The following is a 24,784-nucleotide window of genomic DNA, read 5'->3' on the forward strand; positions in this document are numbered from 1 at the left end:
CCTAAGGGGCACGTGCATCCGAATGTTTATAGCAGCAATATCCACAGTAGCCAAAGAACCTAGATGTCCATCCACAGATGAATGGATAAAGATGATGTGGTATATATATTTATTTTACACACACACACACACACACACACACACACACACACACACACAGGAATACTATGCAGCCATCAAAAGAAATGAAAACTTGCCATTTGCAACGACATGGATGGAACTAGAGGGTATTAGGCTGAGCGAAATAAGTCAATCAGAGAAAAACAATTATCATATGATCTCCCTGATATGAGGAATTTGAGAGGCAGAGTGGGAGGTTTGGGAAGTAGGGAAAGAAAAAATGAAACAAGATGAGATTGGGAGGGAGGGGGGTATGGAAAGGGTGGTTGGTTATGGACACTGGGGAGGGTATGTGAAATGGTGAGTGCTGTGAAGTGTGTAAGCCTGACTATTCACAGACCTGTACCTCTGGGGCAAATAATACATTATATGTCAATAAAAATAATAAATAAATTTTTAAAGAATAAAAAATGAAAAATAATTTTAATTAAAAAGAAATATTTAACACCAAAATTATCATCTTTCTTATATAAATAAGATTCAAGCCTTTCTTTTAATTCCATTAATATCCCCCAACATCCAAATTCAAAATTCTGAAAACCTTTATACTCCCCTCTTCAGTTTTTCCCTAACATTAAAGCACTTGCTTAGTTCAGTCTACTGAAATATGTCCATCTTCCTTTCCCTTTCCACAACTATCACCATAATTGATTAATTCTCTTTTGAAAGAAGTGATCTTCCTACTTACCATTTCTCTTCTCTCCACCAATCCCAGCAGTGGCCAAAAAATATTCCTTGAAATTACAGTTTATCATGTCACTCTCTTCCACTTTAAACAAATGAATACACCTTTTGTAAAAAAAAGAAAATGCCCACACTATGCCATTTAAGAATCTGTATAATGAAGACTCATACATGAATCCTTTCTTCTACTATCCAACCATATATATATGTACACAAGATTCCAGATTTTTTGATTCATTACTACTCAAATCTTACTCTCTTTAGTTAGAAGGCCTTTGCCCATCCCAACTCTTGCAGACCAAAATCCTACACATCCTGCAAGATTCAGCTGAATTTCAGCTTTTCATTAAGGACTCCTTGATCCCTACAACTAGAAATGACCACTGCTTCCCCCTCCCTCTCTTATGATTTGAATTCTGCTTCTCTGTGTACCTGTTCTAGTAGCAGCACTACGTCTAGCTCTTCTGCACCAAAACTTCCCCAGTAGGAAGTTGTATTATAGGGGAAGGAAGGACACAGAAATGGGTTCCAGAAACTTGGAAGGCTAAGAAGAAAATCATCCACTCTGAGGGCAAATGCTGAAACGGTTAAAGGTCCTTACGGACTTAACTGTAAAAACTGCTCGTGTTAAGAACCCTGAGCTATGAAAGACCTGTGCAGTTCCAGGAACTAAGAACATTAAGGACTTGTGAACTGCAGAACTGAGGGAGCGTTAGGGAGCTTCTGCTGCTTGTACTTGTAAAACTCCGGGGCTTATGCTAACTGATCTCTGATGAATCTTTCTCAGCTAGTATTTTATGATTCTTTCTTTCTGCTTTTCTTAAAGAAAGGGAAAAATTTAGTATGACTCCTACAGCAACAACGTCCTATGCTTTATACAGTAATGCAAAAAACATTTCTGCCTGAAGACAATATGAGATGTTCAAATAATACAATACTTTCCTCTCTTACTATTCAGGAATAAGCAGGTTGCTCTGGCTAACATATTGAGACCAAAAAAACAAGGAAGAGAACATTGAAAATGATGTAGTTTAAGACAGCTGGGTATTAAGACATTCTAAACATACTGTAATACACTGGAAATAACTCTGGCTTTGTAATTAGACATACTTAATTTCCAGCTGCTCCTGCCACCAAGTGACACAAAACACATTACTTATTAACTGTATTGTGCCTCAGTATTCTCATCTGTCAAACACAGTAGCACTTATCTTTTAGATTTTTATGATTAAAGGCAACATATGCATTATTTCCAACACTGTGCCCAGTATATATCACAGGCACTTATCATTATTAAATAGAAACAGTAGAATCACATTAAGAAATCATCTAGGAAAACACACATAGAGTGACAAAACAGTATAGTTACAGTAGCCACAAAAACACAGAATCACTAAAAGGAAAACAAAAAATAAAGATATATGTAGCTACATGGAAGCCAAGCCAGGCATAACAAGAAATAGTGGTCGGGGCTCCCTCTCCTACTGTAATCAAAAAGTTCAGGTCAGGCTTATTTCACTGACCTACCACGAAAGATCTGCCTCCAAAACAGAAGTACAATTAGTTTTTCTCCTCTCAAAATATTGTAAAAGCAAGACATAAAAGTATTGAGGCATTATACTCGGTATCTAGATAACAAACTTAAAACACTCTGGTCACTGAATTTTATACTACAGCTATTATATAAAATGTGATTCACACACAAACTGGGGCATTCTAAACCTCTAAAGTCAACATTATACAATTAGATTATTTAATTACTATTATACTCTATAATGCAAACAGTAAATCATACAGTTTTCAGTTAATAATAACAGCATATGTGGGAACCACTACTCTTACTATGCACTCTTAATTATGTTTTTCATACGATGAATTAAAGTTCTAAATTTTAAAAAGTTATATATTAATATCATTAAATAATGTTCCTATAGGTGTTTTATCTATTTTCAATTTAGAATGTACTCTAAAAGAAATTTTATAAAACAAATATACCTATTATATTATATATTACAAATTTTTATTTTATTTAAATTATTTTAATATATTATAATTTGTAATACATTACAAATATTAATGCCTTAATGTGTGTACAGGGAGGAAATGATTCAGACTTCCAAAGCTAGGTTATAAGAAGCCTTGCTGTTTCCACTCAGGTCTCTTGGAGTCCTAAGCTGCCATGTAAGAAATACAGCTATCCTGATGAGATTATGTGGAAAGGCCCCAAGATGACACAGACAGAGAGGGGCTCAGCTTAGCCTCTAGTTATCAGAGGGATGAGAAAACACCCAAGTGAGTAAAGCCATCTTGGGACCTACTAAAAAAGACCAGCCACTAACTGAGCACCGCTGAGCAACCCAAGTCAACCCCGCATGAAGCAAAATCGCCTAGTAAATCCTGCTGGAATTTCTGACACATAAAATCATCAAATATAATAAAATGGTTGTATTTTAGGCCACCAAGTTTTAAGTTTGTTACACAGCAATAGATAATATATCCTTCACAAAGTCTTAGAGTCAATGAAGACATTGTTTGGGGTAAGTTATATATGTACAAAACTTGCACTGACTTCAGAACAGAATTTGTCTTATAAAACACACTGATATTTTAAAATCAGAAGCGAAGGGCTAGGATAAAGATGCTTAGCAATATATAATGTCAGAACTATAATTAAACATCTCAAAATTATTTTCTTCCTTTAGCTTTTATGGCATTGCATCACTGTTTTCCTATCAAGTTTCATGAATGTTACACTTCAAATAATGCTCTCTACCTAGAATTCCTTCATTTTTTTTTGTTTTTTTTTAAAGATTATATTTATTTATCTGACAGACAGAGATCACAAGTAGGCAGAGAGGCAGGCAGAGAGAGAGAGAGAGGAGGAAGCAGGCTCCCCGCCGAGCAGAGGGAACGACGCGGGGCTCGATCCCAGAACCCCGGGATCACGACCGGAACCAAAGGCAGAGGCTTTAACCCACTGAGCCACCCAGGCGCCCCTCCTTCATTTTTTTTTTTTTTTAAAGATTTTATGTATTTATTTGACAGAGAGAGAGAGAAAGTATGCACAAATAGGGGAGTGACAGGCAGAGGGTGAAGCAGCCTCCCTACTGAGTAAGGAGCCAGAAAACCTGAGCTGAAGGCAAACACTAACCGACTGAGCCGCCCAGGGGTCCCAATTCCTTCATTTCTTTACTGAAATCCTACCATACTGTCCTTCAAAGGTTCTCTCAAACGTCCCCTCCTCCCTCGTGCACCCCTTCTCCCTTTCTTAATATCTGCCTACTCCCATTTCCACTAGTACCAATACTACTTCCCATCTGTCTTGTGGTGTTTAACTTATAGCATTAAATATTATAATTACTTTTTCTAGTATCCTGCTAGATTGCTTAAGGTTCTTTAAGGCAGAAACGTTGTACTGTTGATTTTGTAATTTTTACTAAAATCTACCACAGCACCTAAGCACTAAAAATGTTTGTCAAGCTCAACAATTATACTCTGCTAACAGAGATCTCAGATTTCAAAGACAAACAATGCTCCAAGTATCACAAAGAAATTATTTCCTGAATATTACAAAGTACCTTATTGTGATTCAATCTGTTCCTTGGGGCCCCTGGTTGGCTCAGTCAGTAGAGCATGTGATTATCAATCTCAGGGTCATTAGTTCAAGCCCCACACTGGGAATAGAGGCTACTTAAAAAAAAAAAAAAGAAAGAAAGGAAAGAAAGAAAAGAAACCCATTCCTGATTATGAAGAAATGAAAACCTTTCACTACTATATACTTACATACCCAATTATCAAGTATATGCAGAAAAAACAAAAGCTTTCTTATATACCTGTAACAATCTGGACAAAAAAAAAAAAAAACTCCCCAAAATGAAACAAAATACCAGAAGAAAACTCATAATCTATATTAAATATCGATAAATTTGGGGCACCTGGGTGGCTGAATGGGTTAAAGCCTCTGCCTTCAGCTCAGGTCATGATCCAGGGTCCTGGGATAGAGTCCCCATCGGGCTCTCTGCTGAGCAGAGAGCCCGCTTCCCCGCCCCCCCCCCGCCTGCCTCTCTGCCTACTTGTGATCTCTGTCAAATAAATAAATAAAATCTTAATAAATTAATAAATAAATAGTTTTTTAAAATTATCGATAAATTTTATGAAGATATAAAAGAATATAAGAATAGGTAAAGCATACATGTAGCTTTTAATTATAAAGTAATCAATAAATTTAATGAAAACTCCTAGGTGATTGGGGTGGGAGTGGGGGCGGGGCAGGAGAGTGGACTTCACAAAATAATTTCAATTTAATCAACAAGGAAAAACAAGAGTAAGGGAACTGTGATCCAAACCTCAAATACAAAAATTTTCAAAATGTACTACAGTGCTAAAGGTAAAAACCTAAAACTATAAAGTATCTAAAAGAAAACATAAGAGAAAACCTGTGTAACCCTGGGTTAGGCAAAGCTCTCTCAGTTAAGACACAAAAAGCAGGAACCATAAAAGAAATTATGAAGTGGACTTCACCAAAATTAAATTTTTCTGCTATGAGAAAGTGTGAAGGACAATATTAAGGGAATGCAAAGCCACAGAATGGGAGACTACATTTGTGAAATATGTATCTGATAAAGAACTTGTACACAGAATATGTAAAGAATGATTGCAATTTAAAAATTAAAATAACACATAATCTGAACAGACACTTCACCAAAGAAGAGACAGGAATGGAAGATAAGCACATAAAATGATGCTCAACAGCAGAAGTCATTAGGGAATTGCAAATTAAAACCATAAGGAAATACTACTACATATCCACTAAGATGACGAAGATTTAGTAGACAATAACAGTATCAAGGGCTGGCGGGAACAAAAAAAGTACAGCCACTTTAGAAAAGTATAGAAATTTCTTAGAAGTTAAATATAAACTTAACCATACAACCCAGTGGTTCCACTTCTGGGTATGTGCTCAAGAGAATGAAAGCATGTGTCCGGGGCGACTGGGTGGCTCAGTGGGTTAAAGCCTCTGCCTTCGGCTCAGGTCATGATCCCAGAGTCCTGGGGATCGAGCCCCGCATCAGGCTCTCTGCTCTGTGGGGAGCCTGCTTCCTCCTCTCTCTCTCTGCCTGCCTCTCTGCCTACTTGTGATCTCTGTCTGTCAAATAAATAAACAAAATCTTAAAAAAAAAAAAAAAAAGAAAAGAAAGCATGTGTCCACCACAAGATTTATCTGTGAATGACTATAGCAGGCTTATTCATAACCATCAAAAACCAGAACCAATCCAAATGTCATCAACTGGAGAATGAAAAAACAAATTGTAATATCTCTATGCAATGAATTACTACTGAGAAATAAAAGGAATAAACTGATTAATGCAACAATACTGACTAATCTTCAAAGCAATATACTAAGTGAAAGAAGCCAAACATAAAAAAGACAGATTAAGATTCAACTTACATCACATTCTGGAAAAGGCAAAACTATTGGGACAAAAGACAAATCACCCCCGGGATTGGAGGTAAGAGCAATAAGTGGCAAAATGGAACATTGTGAATTAAGAGAAAATATCATGACTGTGCTGGTGGCTACAATGTACACTTATTAAAACTCACTGAACTCAGGGCACCTAAGGGGCTCAGTGGGTGAAGCCTTTGCCTTCAGCTCTAGTCATGATCTCAGGGTCCTGGGATGGAGTCCCACATCGCGCATCGGGAGTTCTGCTCAGCAGGAAGCCTGCTTTCCCTCTCTGCCTGCCTCTCTACCTACTAGTGATCTCTGTCTGTCAAATAAATAAATAAAATCTTAAAAAAAAAAAAAAAAACTCACTGAACCATATACCTTAAACGGATAAATCTTATCTTACGTAAATTATACCTCAATAAGCCTGATATTTTAAAAAGCCAAGAAAATTCTGAAAAAGAGTTTGGAAGCAGGGGGGCCTTGCCCTATAGATACCAAATCTACTCTAAAGATACAGTAAAGATGAGAGTGTTACTTGAGCGGAAATGAACTGGTAAATGTTAGAACTGGGAAGCTAAAAGACCCAAGGGGGCAGCTGGTGCTCAGTCAGTAGAGCATGCATCTGTTGATCTCTGGGTTGTGATTTCCAGTCCTACAAAGGGTGCAGAGATTACTTAAAAATAAAAAAATCTTTAAATAAATAAATAGATAAATAAATAATTTAGAAAATAATAGATCCAAGCACACATGATTTTAGTATAGGATAAAAACTGGCATTATACATCAGAGTGCAAAGAATGAACTACTCAATAAATGATGTTAAAATGGTATTAAAAACTATCTGTTGGAACAAAATTAATCTTAATTTCTATCTATTTTATGTCTAAATAAATTACAATTCCATTTATAATGTTATGGGTTTTTTAAATATATGCAGATTAAAAGCAAAATTTCCTTTTTGCATAATGTAGTGATAAGCTTCATTTTTTTGAGATTGGAGTGTACAAAATGGCAATTCTGATAATTTAGGGTGAGTCAAACACAATACAATTATTATTATCCACACAGTGACTTTCCTTCCTAGTTCTCATGCCATTAATATCTACCTCTTGTGTTCACCTGACAATTTAACCATTGTCTGTGAGCTGCTGATCAACTTCTCATCCCATTATCACTTTTCTGTTCTTTCTTTGAAATACCTACCAAAATTTTCCTGAATAACCACCAGATATCTCTTCGCAGCAGGCAGAAAGGGCTGAAATGCAGTATAACTTGTTCATTTCCCAAACAGTTTTTGACTACCCAGAGGACCCTGACGTAAAACAAGATAACCACAGCCCCCAGATTTCACAGGCTCTGTGTCTAGTGAAGAGGACAACTAAGAAGTGATTAAAATGAAGTGAATAAAGGCAGGATGGAATCAGTGCAAGGTGACATGGGAAGAAACAGCAAGGGGACCTAACCTCATCTAGGAAATAGCAAAGGCCTCCCTTTCAAGTGGAGTCCTAAAATATGAGTAGACATTAGCTAAGTGCAGTAGAAACGTGGGACTAGGGATAATGGGTAAACAAAGTTCTAGGCAGCAAGGAGCACCGAGGAGAAGCTAAAGAGCTAAACAAGAGCCTTGGAGGACATTTTTAGGAATTTAAACGTCATCTCATAAAGAGAAAAGTGATATAATCAAATATGTGATCAGATCTCTAGCTATCACTTAGGCTGTAGCATGAAAAATGAAATGAAACATCACGGATCTGAAGTAGGGAGCCCAATAAGGAGGCAGTTATACAATAATTTAGGCTAGAAATGATGGTAATTTGAACTAAGTAAGACTAGTGGAAAGGACAGGGAAAGGAGACAGATATAAAAAATGGTGACTGGCACTAACAAGATTTGGCTACAGGTTGGATGAAGGTAAAGTGCAGAATCTAGTTTTCAAGCACTGAGATAAGGAACATACACAACAAGACAAATTTGAGTAACGAAGGCTGAGTTTTGAACATGTTAATTTTACAGTTCTGTGAAACCTCTAATAGTGACTATGTCAAAGAGGCAGCTGAATATAAGGATCTAAAACTCTAAACTAAGATTTGGTAAGTGCTAATGAGAGACACTAGAAAACCAACAGGTGATTAGCAAAGCCAGAGAGAAGAGTACTGTAAAAAGGTCCCAAACTGAACTAAAGGCTGAAGAAGTAGTAGGAACGATAAGACAATGATGAGGGAGGCCAGGAGAGGGAAGACAAATGGAAGGTAAATTGCTAAATTGTTAGGACAGAGTAAAGGTTAAGGAACCATGCATAATCTTGATTTTTTTGAGACCTTTAAAAGGCTGTTAACAGCTGGCTACCTAAGAGAGGATCTGAGGTTATTGCTCCCCACAGAAAAAGCAGTATTTGTTGCCTGCCATTATGAAACTTTTTTTTTTTAAAGATTTTATTTATTAATTGACAGAGATCACAAGTAGGCAGAGAGGCAGGCAGAGAGAGAGGAGGAAACAGGCTCCCTGCTGAGCAGAGAGCCCCGATGATGCGATGCGGGGCTCTATCCCAGGACCCTGGGATCATGACCTGAGCCGAAGGCAGAGGCTTAACCCACTGAGCCACCCAGGCGCCCCTGATAACAGAACTCTTAACATAAAGGTACTTGCCTGTATCTCAAACTCATATCCATCTTTTTCAACTAGTTCTCCTGCAGACCCACCAACATTTTATTCCCTCCATCTGAGACTATAAAATTAAATATAAAAATTCCTCCTTTCTTGCTACATATTTGATAATCATGAAGCTCTATCATACATTCCCTCTCAAAATCTTTTCTTTTCCATGTCCAGGAGTACCAATCATTTTACCACTAAAATCACTCCATTTTATTACTACAGTAGTCTCCAATATCCCTGTCTAATTTTTCTCTCAGCCAATTCATCCTACACAATGCTAACGAATTAGTATTCCTAAAATACCAATTTGAATAAATTAATCTATTAAAAAAAAAAAACAAAAAAAACTATGCCTTGCTGTTGCCCACAGAATGAAGTCCAAACTCCCTATCCTGGCAAATAGCAGGCATATTGTGGCAAACTTTCAACTGGCATGAGGTGCTTTTTCCCAACTTTGTACAAGATCACCAATCCCAGCTGAATGGTTCTAGTCAGAGACCACAGAACATGGCAACGTACACTCCTATCTCTACAATCTTGCTCACACCATTTCCCCTAACAAGTCCGTCTCCATCATCTCCACTTACCTAAGTCCTACTCTTCCTCCAAAGTCTGGTTCGTTTATTTGGCAAACTAGCTCATACTGTAAGGTACAATTCTGAATGAAGGAGATTTAAAAACATTAACACAGTTTGCACAATAGTTTAGAGCTGGAGCTCCTAAGTCAAACTACATAATGATCTAAAACTTTGACTGACTACGTACTTAACATCCTTGGGCAAGTTACTTAAATTTTCTGAGCTTCCATTCAGTACTTACAAGAGGCTAATATCTAACTAAATTTTAAGAAAATGTAAAAATTAAATAAAAATACAAAGTGCTGAGTACAGTTCTGTGTTAATTACTGTTATTGTTGTTATTATTTATTGTTGTTTCTGTCCTCAAGAAACATAAATTCTAGCTCAAGTTGTACTCACTACATCAACTTTTGGCCCAACTCAAAAAAGCCTGACAGAATTTACTAATTTTGATATTTTCATCATCCTCAAAGGAGAAAAATGAAAATTGGTGATTACTTACTCCTTTAAGGTATAAAGTTCATCAGTGATTCAGCCAGAAAATGAATGCCCTGGGACATCAGCTTTCCAGAATATGGTTCCACATGTCAAACCACTGAAAGTGGTTCTGAATTAAATAATATCTAAAGAAAATGTATACCCTTTCTCTAAAAAAACTAACAAGAGTAGTTACTTAAATTTCTAGTGCAAAGAGAACAGATAGAATTAATTTATTAATAAAAAATATTTTTTTCTTCAAATCAATTACTGAGTACATGGCAAAGATCATAAAATGATGACTAAAATGATGCATGCTCTGAAGGAAGTCATATAATCTATTTAATGGGAATTCGTATAGGTATATAGTTAATTTATATTAGTCAACAGAGAACATTAGTAACTAGTAACATTATGTTACTAGTATTATAACCGATAACTATTGTTATATATATATAACTATTGTAACTGGACTACTACACTCAATCTTTAACGAAAAGCATTCTGCAAGTAGCTTTCCAAAATTCAAACTGTGATGAATTAAGAATACAAGAAAAGTGTTTACCATAAGATTCTAATCATACCAATGAACGTATTTACTCTGGTACCCAAAATCAAAATAGACTGCCAAATTTTAATCTAAATACAAGAGTAACAAATTATTTTGAATTCTCCATTCCCAAATCTAATTCCCTTTTTATTTAGAAATAGTTTGGCATCATTCTTTAAGCATGAAAAGAATGGGTGACTCAGGCAAAAATCATTAACTGATACTGAAGCCATCGCATAAAAAATTGCTAGGAAATTGGATATTCATAAATCATCAACACACAGATTACAAACTAAATGTAAACAGAAAAATGAACTAGTGTAATGGGGATTATGGTCACCTCAACTAATTTACTAATGGCACAATCTTAATATTATATGCCTCCCAAGGGGATGCAATATGAAGTACACCTATGAAATATTCTTACCAAAACTTTTTAATCTGGATTAATCAGGCTTGATCTTGATACCTAATTTCTAGCTATAATAAATACAAAGAATCAAGCTAAATACCACAACACTGATGTAGAAATTACTTGAAAATAAAATCTTTAAGGGTACCCCGGGGTGGCTCAATGGTTTAAGCAGCTGCCTCAGGCTCAGGTCAGCATCTCAAGGTCCTGGGATCCAGTCCCATGTTGTTCTTCCTGCTCAGCGTGGAGTCTACTTATCTCTATCCCTCTCCCTCTGCCCTTCCCACTGCTCAAGCTCGCTCTCTCACACACTCTCTCACAAATAAATAAAACCTTTATGAGAAATAAAATAAAAAATAAATAAAATCTTTAAAAAAATAAATAACATGATAAAATAAATGTTTAGAAATTATGAGTATAAAAAAAACCTACAAGATAAGAAGGTATGTTGAACTAGTACCTTCCAAAAGTCAATGTCATATAAAGGAAAAAGGGAGCAGGACAGTTCCAGATTAAAAACAGAGGTAAAGGGGCGTCTGGGTGGCTCAGTGGGTTAAAGCCTCTGCCTTTGGCTCAGGTCATGATCCCAGGGTCTGGGATTGAACCCGCCATCGCATCGGGCTATCTGCTCATCAGGGAGCCTGCTTCCTCCTCTCTCTCTGCCTGCCTCTCTGCCTACTTGTGATCTCTGTCAAATAAATAAATAAATAATCTTTAAAAAAAAAATTGTATTTAAAAAAAAAAGAGATAAAAATTAAAAAAAAAAAAGAAAAAAGAAAGTATCGCTCAAGTAAATGGTATTATAAAAATAGCTAACTAAACAAACATGTAGTGTGTTTGGAATGCAACGGGGGAAACTGGGGGTTATTGGAAGACTAAACACGTACTGGTTATACAATTATTTTCTTAAATGTTTTAAAGTTAATGTAATTATGTGGTTACTTTTAGAAAATGAAGGCTGAAATATTTAAGAATGAAGTATCATGGGACACCTGGGTGGGTCAGTATGAAGCATCTGTCTTTGGCTCAGGTCATGATCCCGGAGTCCCAGGATGGAGCCCCACATTGGGCTCCCTGCTCAGTGGGGATCCTGCTTCTCCTTCTTCCTCTCCCACTACCTGCTGCTCACTCTGCTCATGCTCTTTCTCTCTCTGTCAAATAAAATTAAAAAAAAAAAAGAGTCAAGTATCATGATGTCTATAGTTTACTTTTAAATGACTCATTGCATCTGCCTCTGCCTCTGTCTCTCATGAATTAAAAAAAAGGGTTGGGGGGCACCTGGGTGCCTCAGTCAGTTAAGCGTCTGCCTTCAGCTCAGGTCATGATCCCAGAGTCCTGGGATGAAGTTCTGCTTCGGCTCTCTGCTCCACAGGGAGCCCACTTCTCCCTCTGCCTCTCTGTTTCTCATGAATTTAAGAAAAAAAATCTTTCAAATGATTCACTGCATATATAACATAAAATATTAACAGCTGTTGAATCTACGAGGAAATCTATATAAGATCATTGTATTATTCTTTCAGCTTTTCTGTATGCTTAAAATTTTTAATAATAAAAAGTTAGGAAAAAAGAAATAACTTGGAAAAAGTGTTAAAGTTCATCTTCTGGGGCGCCTGGGTGGCTCAGTGGGCTAAAGCCTCTGCCTTCCGCTCAGGTCATGATCAGCAGGGAGCCTGCTTCCTCCTCTCTCTCTGCCTGCCTCTCTGCCTACTTGTAATCTGTCTGTCAAATAAATAAATAAATAAATAAATAAATAAATCTTAAAAAAAAAAAAAGAAAGAAAAAAAGTTCATCTTCTCTTTCTTCTTCCTGTTTATCACAGCCTAAAGGGAAAAAATTAACTGTAGCGTTGTGTAGTTAGGCTCACACTCTTCCAGAGACGGGGCTGATCCAAATTCTTTACACATTAGCTATGCAATTCTGAGTGAGCTAAGAAAAACTCAAGAGTTTTAATCTAAAAATATTGAGATAATACCATGGCTTATGACAAGCACTCAATAAATGCCTTTTTTTTCTTCCACCAAACCCCCAAATTTTATTTCCTAAGCTGTTGTGGCTGACCGCACCCTGACTTCATAAGTACCTGCTCCAAATAAATGTTACTGAGAGTTTTTTGTCTGCGTACTTAGATTCACTTTTCTGATACTAAATAGTTAACCCAACACTTGCGCACAGCTGGTGGCAATGTAAAATGGTGCAACTGCTATGGAAAACAGTTAGGGAAAACAGTATGGCAGTTCCTTAAATTAAATGATTACCATATGATCCAGCAGTTCTATTTCAGGGCATATATCCAAAAGAACTGAAAGCAGGGACTCAAATAGATATCTGTTCACCCATGTTCACAGCAGCATTATTCACAACAGCCAAAAGGTAGAAGAATCCGAATGTACATCAAGGGATGAATGTACAAACAAAATGTGGTACATACATATAATGGAACATTATTCAGCCTTAAAAAGGAAATTCTGACACATGCTGCAACATGAGAGAGAGAGGGAGAGTGAATGTGTGTACGTGTGTGTGGGAGGGGTGGGGTTGATTCTGCCCTCTTGCCTCTTTCAGTACCTCCAATTTCAAAGCCCCTCTAGGGGTACTGCAGAGTAAATAGGATTTTTTGAAACTATCTCTGTAGGGACTTACACTAACCTTCTATTATGCTTGCTTCCCCACCCCCGGCCCCGTTCACTCGCCCTGACAGGAATGAGGTAATGATCTTGAGCAAAACTGAATCAGAATGGCTCCAAGCTCAGGTGCATCCCACACAGAAAAAGCAAGAAGTGAAATGTTGATGGGTAAACAGGGAAACTAAGTGAAAATTTAGAAACTGAATAGTGAAATTTATAGCTTCCTTCCTCCACCAAGCACTAGAGCCCCACCATCTAAACTCATTACCTCTGCAAATCCCCTCCTCTCCATTATTCCAGTTATACAGACAAACAAAAAAATAAAGGATCTTTATCTGAAGAAACTGAAAACCCTCTCAACCCACTACCCAGAGGAAAAAAGTAAAGATAAAATATGGGAGGGGCAACCAGCTGCCCTGTTGATGTGATTCTTGATCTTGGAGTTAAAAGTTTGAACACCACGTTGGGTGTAGAGATTACTTAAAAATAAAATCTTTAAAAAAAAAAAAAAAGGTAAAACATCAGAGTTTATTAGTCACTAAGCCATGCTCATGCATGCCCAGTGAGCTTTCAGTCAGCTTTGAACATTCCTTGAATATGAAGGAACTGCTAAGGATCACAGAGATCTGAAGAAAGCCTCCAACAAGACCAAAATCAACAACAACAAAAAGTTTTAGAGGAACCAAAAACCATGCAAGAAATGAAAAAACTATAATTAATATCCTTGAAGAGATAACAGAAGATGCTGCACCCATGAAAAAAGTACAAGATTTTATAATACGGGAACAAAAAACAAAAGTTCATAAAACACTATTTTAAAAGAGAGCTAAAATTTAAAAACTTTGTCAAAAAAGGGTTGAAATCTTCCAGATTGTGGAAAAAAGACAACTTTTGGAGATCAAATTTCTCAACATCAATACTGGAAGCCAGGCAATATGGGAACACCTCCAAACTTTTGAGGGAAAATGACTTCCAATATAGAAATCTCTCAACAGCCCAACAGTCTAGCATGAGTGTAAAAATAAATTAAAAAAAAAACCTGTTTTTCCAATACACACGATCACAGTAATAATTGGGGAAACCAAAATGAAGGAATAAACCAAAAGAAGGCATAGGGTCCAGAAAAAAGGGACTCAGCAAAAGTGAAAGAAACTCCCAGAATGTCAGCTAAGGGAAGTCCCAAGATGACAGCTTTGCAGCAGGCCTAAAAAGAAAACAATCCAGACTAAAGCAGGAAGAAAGACAGCTACAGAAGAGATGACTACAGGAACAAATAGAACTGATAAGTTTATCTGACAGATTTGACCATGTGGAAAATTGTACTGAGAAGCATTTTATGCAGCTGCTGGAGGGTATAGAAAGACTTTGCCAGACAAAACTAAGCAAATGAAAAAACGAGGCATGAACAACAAAGATTATAAAAGAAAATGAAATCACAGTAAACTATTTCAGCAGTGACAAAGATATCAAAATGACGAAACCTCTGAGTATGAATTTTTTTTTAAGATTTTTATTATTTATTTTATTTGACAAATAGAAATCACAACTAGGCAGAGAGGCAGGCAGAGAGAGAGAAAGGAGGAAGCAGGCTCCCTGCCGAGCAGAGAGCCCAATGCGGGGCTTGATCCCAGAATCCTGGGATCATGACCTGAGCCAAAGGCAGAGGCTTTAACCCAATGAGCCACCCAGGCGCCCCTCTGAGTATGAATTTAACCTAAAATTGTGGAATTAACATTAGAAAGATAGGGAAAAGTCTATTTGAAAAGTCTTCCAATACCTATCCCTTTAAACCACTGACATTTACATACCTTAAATTATTCACTTCTAACAGGCTCTTAACTATACAGAACAAACCAAAGGCTCCCAGTGGGTGGGGGATGGGTTAAATAGGTGATGGGGTTTAAGGAGTGCACTTGTGATGAGCATCTGGTGATAGATGGAACTGTTGAAATCACCGTATGGTACAATGCATCTGAAACGAATATAACACCGTATACTAACTGGAATTAAAATAGAAACAAAAATAATTATTATTCAATTCTAAAAAAAGCCTCTATTTTCATTACAGTTAAATTCTGTAACTGTGTAGTTAAACATTCTGTGAAATGCCCTGGTTTTATCTTGGGATACTTCACAGGATCATCCTAAAGAAAAAAATAAGTTAATAAATGCAAAGCAAAAGCACTAACAAAAATAAGAAGATCTACACAAGTTTTATTGGTTACTGTAATCCTTATGGCACTTTTATCTAATAATATGTTTGTTCTGCTGTTTGCCATAACATAATTCTAAATGTCGAACACCTTCAGTACATGTCCACTATTACCTTCCACATTTACCAATTCAAAAATTTATTCAATCTTACAGAAAAATTGGCTGTGAACTCTTAAGTAGATTACCTCCCTAACCACTAAATCTGGTTATTTTCTCGTTTTAAAATCTAAAAAGTTTTGCACATTTTCTTTTTATAAAAAATAAATTTAACAAAAATTTAAAAAATAAAAATAAAAATAAAAAAATAGATTTAACTTTTACATGATGACTCAGACTATCATGGAAGTCAGCTACACTATGACTAGATGACCTCACAGGTTTTTGGTGTGTTAAGGCACAAACTCTTATGCTAAAAGGGCTTAGACTGCTATCCTTTTGTAATTCTGTTATCACTCTTAACTTTCAGATCTGTCAATGATCCTTACTCTATCTGGACTGATGCACTTTTTAATTTATTATGAGGTTAAAAAACAAATCATCACGTTTCTGACTCAAATGACGTTTACTAAATGGCCTGCCAACCCTTTTCATACACAGTTTCATTTACTACAAGTAATTCCTGTTAGGATAGTAGCCAATGTAAAAATTTAGGCAGTTCTCACTAAAGACAAACAAACAAACAAAAACACAAAACAAAACAAAACAAAACAAAATCCTACTACCATACAGGAACTCAACTGGTTAATGGAATTTGGAGCTTGATTTTTTGAATGTCTGTTTGCCTTTTGAGGGAAGGATCTACTTTCTTTGCTTAGGTGTCTTTATAGCTCACTTCCTGTTCTGATTCAGCTTGTTCAATCAGCCAGGGATGGGATAACTTCCATCACTGTGCTATCCATGAACTAAGTATCGAACTTCGAGCAACATTAGAAAGAATTATATATTTAAAACAAAAGACATTCACCGCGTAAGATTTTTTTTTTTTTTTAAGTTAAAGCTAAACCCAGGGTGGGGCTCGAACTCACTGACCCGAGATCAAGAGCTGCATGCTCCAGTGACTGAGGCAGCCAGATGCCCCAACCACTCACTAAGATTCTTACATAAAGCCCAGAGAAACAGACTGTATTACAAATTAGAATTTTCCTATTTGTAATTATGCTTATATTGAATTAATGTATATAATTTTCTATTTTAATAACACTGTTGCTGAAGAATTTTCTTAAATGATTAAAACAGAACCTCAATTTAGTTAAACCTGAACTTTAGGAGGTGAATACTTTTTTTTTTTTAAGATTTTATTTATTTATTTGACAGAGATCACTAGTAGGCAGAGAGGCAGGCAGAAAGGGGGAGGGGGAAGGCTCCCTGCTGAGCAGAGAGCCCGATGTGGGGCTCGATCCCAGAACCCTGGGATCACGACCTGAGCCGAAGGCAGAGGCTTTAACCCACTGAGCCACCCAGGCGCTCCTAGGAGGAGAATACTTCTTAAAATTTTCACCATTATCATTAAGACAATGAAAAATCCTTCTCTTTGATTTTTAGTTTTTCTTCAGTAAAATAGAAGCATTTCTCTCAAAAAAATGAAAATCTTACAATGGTGTTTGTATCTCGTCACTACTCAAAAAACCCTACAGAGGTCATGGAAAAACACGTTCCCCACATCCTAACGTAGAAGCTATCACTCCTCATATTAAGGCTTCGTAAGATAAGCTGCAGCCTTCGAAAGAAGGATTCTAAATGAAATTTTAAAAACTGGAGAAATCTCTCTTGAACAGCCATTTCACATTAAGGGCCATCTTTACGCTCCACATTTTAAGTCAGACTTGTGAAAGAATGCTTATTTCTTTTCAGCCACTCCTACCCTGACAATGTTACACCCCACATTCACTTCCTCATTCAAAGAACTTAGAAGAACAAATACACTGCTTACACATCACAAATAAGACTAATACCAAGCTGCAAACGCACAGACTTTCAGGCACTTTTAAGTTTTAAAGGTGAGCATTATGACAAAATAGCTTTAAAATAACTAACCACCTAAAATTCCAGACTAAAAGTAGTGTAAGTTCCATCCTCAAAACCACTTTCCTAGAAGCAAAACTCTAAAACTGAGAGAACTTTACCCTGTGCGGGAGTACCTGGAGGCTATGCTTAGTTGTCCAAGCTTTTCTACCTCAAACCAGCAGGGAAGAAGTAACCCTGCTAACTATATACTCCTGTGCAGCATTTTAAAAAATTGCAAAAACAGCCATTCTAATTCAAACATATAGAGAATTATTCACGATTTAAGCTACAGTTAGAACGGCAATACTAAAACTCCTTGACATGTCATTTTTCCTCAAAAACAAAAATACTCTCATAATACATTCTCAGTGTATATATTAAAGGTCATCACGTGCTTTAGGCTTTTGATCACATCAATATCTAATTTTCAACCACTCTCCATGTTGTACCACCGTCAGATCACCGTGTATCAATAACTAAATAAGTAGGACGATCTATTTTAAATAAATACTTTCTGCAAATTATACAGCTAGCCTACAGTTTAAAAGAGAACTGCCTAGCCCTGTCTGAAAAGGACGCTTATGAATTTGCCATTTTCTGATGCTAAAACATTTTGCAGTCACTTGATCTGGCCAAAAAACGTCAACGCTCCTGATTTTATAACTTGCTGCAGGAAAAAAGAATATGGCTGAAAATTCTTTCTGAAGGGTGGTGGTATTCCAAACAGGACCACTCAGAACACTTGAGAATACGAAACGGTGCGGAGGCTGCAGGACGGGTACCTTATGAAACAGCACACACACTTCGGGCCCTGCACTCTACCTCATTTCCCTAATAGGGATGAAAGCTCAGGCCTCTGGTAGCTTCCAGCTGACGCCAATGCTCTCCACACCCCCCTTTTTTTTTTTTTTTTTTTGACAGGATTTTCTGGTGTTGGAGCCTGTGTCACAAATACGAATTCTGTGATCACCTCTAAACCGTCTAATAATGAATCAAGCACCTTTTAGAAGACCAAGCCCTTGGCGATCCCATTTCCTCCCATCTCCCTCCGAAGCCCAGCACACCTACCGGATACTCTAGACCATATTCTATAAATCTTGCAGCGCATTAACTGGGAGATAGAAACAATATAAAAAATAAGAGTTTCGGCCATTCCCCTCGCTGTAACCGAAATTACAGGCTCCATTTCCTGTCCCCAAGGGGACTGCAAAATCGCCTGCTGAGAACGGGACGCCTCCCGCCCCCTCCAGGCTGGCGCCCGCGGCCCCCGCGCTCCCCCTGCCCGGGCCCCGCGGGCTCGAGGAGGCGGCGGGGACCCGGGGCGCCCTCCCCTCCCCCTCCCAGCTCCGGCACCCACCTCGCGGCAGCGGCTTCACCTCCCCGTTCTCCTCCCGGGCGGCCCCGCCGGCCTCGCCTGCCCCGCCGAGGCCGTGCCTCCTCCTTTCCTTCTCTCGCTTCTCCTTAGGTCGCCGCGGCTTGGCGTTGGCCGAGGAGGCGGCGGCCGGCAGCAAGAGATGGTGAGGCTGAGCGTGCAGCAGCGTAGGAGGGACCAGCAGTTTGCGCGGCACCGGCTGAGACGAGGAAGCGGAGGCTGAGGAAGGGACCGCGGAGCCAGCGGAAAAAGAGAAACTGCTCCGAGCAGAGGACGAGGAGGGGACAGCAGACAGCCCGGGAAAGCTCCAAGACGCGGGGCTGCCATAGCTCTGAGGCGAAGGTGCCGCCAGCGGCTGCAGCTGCCTGCTGTTCCCGCCGCTGCCCCCCTCTCCGTTCAGTCTCCGTGGCGCCTTCTTCTCCTCAGTCCGGACCTTCTTGGCCGACAGAGGACCCGGTGGGTCCCGGAAGGAGGGCTGCAATTTGCCAAACGGTTCTTTCTCCGAGGCGACAGCGGCTGCGGCGGCGGAAGCAGCGCCGTCCACTGGGCTCGGCGGGTCCGCCATTTTGCACTCCTGTTGTATTTACTCTCCTCCGCTCCCGGGCGCGGGGCAGGGGCGGGCCCTCAGCGAGGGGCGGGGGAGGGGTGGAGCGGCCCGGCCATCGGCAGAGCTCTCTATTGGGCGAGCCATGCTGAGGGATCCCTCTGGGAACCAACCAAAGGCGTCAATCTGGAGCCGAAGAGGCGGTATCGCCAAGCGGACCAGTTTTGGAGGTCAAAGCTCCGCGGGGCGCGGTTAGTGGCGGAGCGAGTTCTGAGGGGAGGGTCTTCCACTTGTCGCCAGCGTGAACTCTGGTGCCCCGGGAGTGTCCGGAATGAACCCCCAACTCCGGACCCTCAAGTCTGCCCCCACCCAGGCGCGCTCATCTGTGGTTCGACTTTTGCATGTATCACTTTCTCTTCCTTTTCTCCCCCCGGGGTCCTTTTGGTCCCTCCCCGTCTCTTCGCGCTCAGAAAGCCGAATTTCGCTGATGCTCAGTCAGAGGAGAAAATTTTATGCGGAATTCAGCCCTTCCTTCTGAAAGGCAACAGCCGTTGGACGGGAGGGACTAAAAATCACTTGGTGTCCTGACAAGATTTGTTACTGTTGCTAAGATCGTCAACTCTAAAGCTTTAAGGGAGATAACTTCCTGCAAACCCAGAATTTTCGGATTACTTCTAAACTTGAAGGTAAGATTCCCTGGAGAATTTTTCTTTTAAACTTTAGTGATATACTGTTAAAGATCTTAATTTTATTGCAATTATTGTAACAGACTTGCTGAGAAAAATCCATTGGCGATATTTATTGGTTTGAAAAGAAGGATTTTTTAAAGTGTAAAATAGTGGTTAGCGCCCTGAATGTTCGATGTTTTATAAGCGTGCATTTTCATTTCTAGTTTAGAAGATGAGGAATTGGGGGGCGGGGTGGGTTACAGTAACAGGTTGCAACCAAAGCAAGAAGCATGATTTTAATTCAACTCGGGTCTCACATAAGATTAACAAGTCAAAGAGATTGATGTAAAAATAAAAAGTAGACAAATAAGGAAATGAGCAGTAGGAGAATATTCTAAGTTCTAAAAGGAGTCCTATGTTTCCTGTAACTTTTTGGAAAACAATTAAAAAGTAACTCTCCGGGGCCCCTGGGTGGCTCAGTGGGTTAAAGCCTCTGCTTTCAGCTCAGGTCATGATCCCAGGATCCTGGGATTGAGCCCCGGGGTCGGACTCTCTGCTCAGCAGGGAGCCTGCTTTCCTTCCTCTCTCTCTACCTGCCTCTCTGCCTACTCATGATCTCTGTCAAATAAATTTAAAAAAAAAAAATTTTTTTTTTTAAAGTAACTGTCCAGGATTACCAATTCTTGTGACCTCAGGATGTTGGAATTTTTTGTTTTCCCTTTTTTGTTTGTTTAGGTTACTTTGGAGTCAAAATTTAACAATAGACTTTTTTTTAGGTGCCTCAAATTTTTAAAGGAATGAAAGTATTTACCTTTAATACATACCGATGAAAAGTGAAAACTTTGTGGTTGGAATTGACAGTCAGCATGTGTCTTCATGAAAAGTAGCATTGTTGGAAGAGTGGACAGAGGATGGGGCTGGAAATCACTGCCTAGTAACCAGCTTTGTAACCTCAGTCACAGTGTTTCATCTGTCGGAACCTCTGTTTTATTTTAATAAATTCAGTTACATGATCACTAAGGTCTCTTACATGCTCTTAACTTCTGCCATATCCAAGGAGCTTTTCAGAATCACAATGAAACCATTAGAATTAAAATAGCCTCTTAATTGTTGACCTTCCAGATACATAAATGTGTCTCATATATGTTAATATAGTACCTGGAAACTTGCACCATTTATTTTCTCATCTCTCACATAGAAGCCTGGAAAATCCAATTTGGTAAGGCCCCAGCTAAAGTGTACTCTCATCCTTATGAATTTGTTTCTGCTTGCACTATATATAGTCTTTTATACTGTTAAACACCCTTATCAGTCCTAACCCTAAATTTGCAGAGCCTGGGCAAGAGTATGGTTTGGAGGCTCACATACCATGTGTCTAAATATTTAAGTTATAAATCAAGATAACAAACTACTATAAAATTATTTAAAAAAATGTATTTTGGGGCACCTGTTGGGCTCAGTCAGTGGAGCATGTGACTCTTGATCTCGAGGTTGTGAGTTTGAGTTCCACATTGGGTGCAGAGATTACTTAAAAGAAAAAATTGGGGGGCACCTGGGTGGGTCAGTGGGTTAAGCCTCTGCCTTCGGCTCAGGTCATGGTCTCAGGGTCTTGGGATCCAGCCACGCATCCCATTCTCTGCTCAGCAGGGAGCCTGCTTCCTCCTCTCTCTCTCCCTGCCTCTCTGCCTATTGATCTCTGTCCAATAAATAAATAAAATCTTAAAAAAAAAAAAAAATCTTAAAAAAATTTGAAAATGTATTCTGCTCTACCACCTTGACTGAAATAATGATCTGGAAGGCCAGGTTTAAATTTATAATTCTCAGACTTTTAGTGTTCTTAGCCAGTCCCTGTTCTCTTCCTATTCCCAGCTTCTTCACCCACCACGCCAGAAGGGACCATGCGTGTATGCACCTAACACGTCCAAGCTTATGTCCACTCCCCTTCTTGCAAATACTGATGTGTAATCAGCAGCTCTCCGCCCTCTGATCTAGGCAGACTTGTCCCCTTGATCTCATAGACTTCTTGCTCTTTGCAATAAGAGGAAGATCCTTCCAGGTCTGAGGGCAATTCATTTATCGGTTATCAGTGCTTGATGATCTGTTTTCTCTCCTGAGTAATCAGCCATCCCCTTTCAATTAGGTCAATCCTCATGACTTTGAACTAGGAGAGAATTCCCACCACTATCACCAATTCCTGTTGGCTTCATCTCTGCTACCACGAAAACCATCCACTTTTCTCCATGCCCATTGTTGGCACCCTATTCAAAGTACTATCTCTTCTCCCCAGGATGACTACACTGGCCTTTTTTGCCATTTCTTTATATTCTTGTTTTCTCAAATCTGTTCTCCATTCTACCCAGAATGCTCTTTTTAAACACCTTAAATTTGATCGTATCACTTCCCTAGCTTCAGACATGCCAATGATCATATCACTTCCCTTGCTTCAGACATGCCAGTGGCTTTCCTTGCTCTTAGAATAAAGTACAAATCCTTAATATGACCTACTTGACGCATCATGAACTAGTCTCTTCTTCTGTATCAAGGTGAAAGTTCTTTAGTGTCTAGATTGCACTGTGCTATCTTTCAGCGCAAGAATATTGCCTATGTTGGGATGCCTGGGTGGCTCAGTGGGTTAAGTGGCTGCCTTCCACTGAGTTCATGATCCCAGCGTCCTGGGATCGAGCCCCGCATCAGGCTCCCTGCTTAGCAGAGCACCTGCTTCTCCCTCAACCTCTGTCTGGTGCTCTGCCTACTTGTGCTCTCCTCTCTGTCAAATAAATAAATAAAATCTTAGGAAAAAAAAAAAAAAGAAGAATATTGCATGGATTGTTTCCACTGCCTGGAATGCTTTTTACCTGATGCTTATATGATGGTTTGCATAATGGAGGCAGATACCATGAATGCCTCCTATATTTCTAACCCGCATGCCTTAATGGACAGTCATACCATTCACTGCACTAGGAAACATTGGGGAAGAGTGACAAGTTTGGGCTACTCCTTGACCTTGGACCTGATGAACATGAGGTGCCTATGAGAAATCACATCCTTTGGATCTCAGCTCAAGCCAGGTCTCAGTTGTTTAGAAAAGCCTACCTTTTCTTACCCATCAAGACTAGATTCATATCTTATCTGTTCCTGCTCTCTTTATCCCCATTTCTTTTGCTTTTGGTTGTTGTTGTCAACTCACTGATAATCTCTGCCTTTCCATTCCCTTTTCAATAATGACAGCTCTTTTGGAAACATACTACTGTATATTCTGCTTCTCAATCTTGTTTGAAACTCTGAGGACAGTCTGTACATTTGAAAGTTGTTCTCACTAAGCTGGGGATCACTTCCCCAATTCTACATCACTGAATTTCAAGTTATTATTACTCTTTCAATATCATGCCAAAAGCCCTCCCTTCTATCAGATTTTTGTAGTATGGCTGTACCATCCTCCACCAACTTCCTGGTGATTTTGCCACACTTAATGAAGACTTTGATACTTTTTTCATGTTCATCCCCTCTACTCTTCTGCCAGCATTTTAACCTCAGTGTCCATGCTAATGAGCTTTGCAATATTCTTGCCTCTGTTTCTTCTTGGAGTTGAATTTCCATTCCATTTCAGTCACAAATTGCAGTGGACCTTCCTTGATCCTTTTCATTGCCCTTCCATCTCTGAAATCCTAAACTACAATGTTTTAATATTCAGGGTCCTTACTCCTCTATACCATGCCCTTGTCCTTTGACCTAAGGAGAACTCCAGACGCTAGATCTTTCTTTTTCACCTAATTATGATTGCCAAATAAAATATAGGACTCCCAGTTAAATTTGAATATCATATAAACAATGAATAAATTTTTAGTATGAGTCCCGTACAGTATTTGGGACATATTTATGCTAAAATATCTATTTACATTTATATATTTATGTATATAAATATATATATATATATATATATTCTTTGTTTATCTGAAATTCAAATTTAGGGGCTCAGTTGGTTAAGCATCTGCCTTCAGCTCAGGTCGTGATCCTTGGGGTCCTGGGCTCAAGCCCTGGGTGGGGCTCCCTGCTCAGCAGAGAGCCTGCTTCTCCCTTTCCCTCTGTCCCTTCCCCCCCTCCCCGCCCCCACTTTGTGCTTTCTCTCTCAAATAAATAAAATCTTTAAAAAAAAAGAAAGAAAGAAATTCAAATTTAACCGGGTGTCCCTTCTTAATTTTCTCAACATATCTGACAGCCCTACACTAATCTATCCTTTCTGCACTTTATTCACTATCGGACCTAGAGCCTATGGTATGTAACTGGTACCAAATACTTGCTAGTGCCGCAGTTCCTCACACTGTGATTTTCTTCACCTCTATGCTCCTGGTAACCCCTCTACCTGCTCTTCATATCCAGGCTCCTGAGCATTGCTGCCTTTTTTCCATTTAAGTGTTGGTGATTCTTAGGTG

At 39.0% G+C, this 24,784-nt stretch overlaps 1 protein-coding gene and 1 long non-coding RNA gene across 5 annotated transcripts in view; one reads left to right on the forward strand and one right to left on the reverse strand.

Moving 5' to 3' along the window:
- RSBN1L (round spermatid basic protein 1 like) overlaps window positions 1-19,748 on the reverse strand; it is a 59,300-nt gene extending 39,552 nt beyond the window's left edge. Inside the window, exon 1 of the mRNA XM_032873282.1 lies at window positions 19,128-19,748. Coding sequence (XP_032729173.1) covers window positions 19,128-19,707 — 580 coding nt within the window. The 5' untranslated portion in view covers window positions 19,708-19,748. The remainder of the gene's footprint in view (window positions 1-19,127) is intronic.
- Window positions 19,490-24,784, forward strand: part of LOC116876888 — a 51,877-nt gene continuing 46,582 nt past the window's right edge. For 3 of the 4 annotated variants that reach the window (XR_004384483.1, XR_004384480.1, XR_004384481.1), the window contains exons 1-2: window positions 19,490-19,598; window positions 20,157-20,372. This is a non-coding gene — a long non-coding RNA (uncharacterized LOC116876888). Of the gene's footprint in view, window positions 19,599-20,156; window positions 20,373-21,130; window positions 21,752-24,784 lie in introns of those variants that run through there. The other variant, XR_004384482.1, reaches the window with a different exon arrangement.

This window comes from Lontra canadensis, unplaced genomic scaffold (genome assembly GCF_010015895.1).
Source record: "Lontra canadensis isolate GAN:19392208 unplaced genomic scaffold, GSC_riverotter_1.0 scaffold48, whole genome shotgun sequence".
Classification (NCBI taxonomy): Eukaryota; Metazoa; Chordata; class Mammalia; order Carnivora; family Mustelidae; genus Lontra; species Lontra canadensis.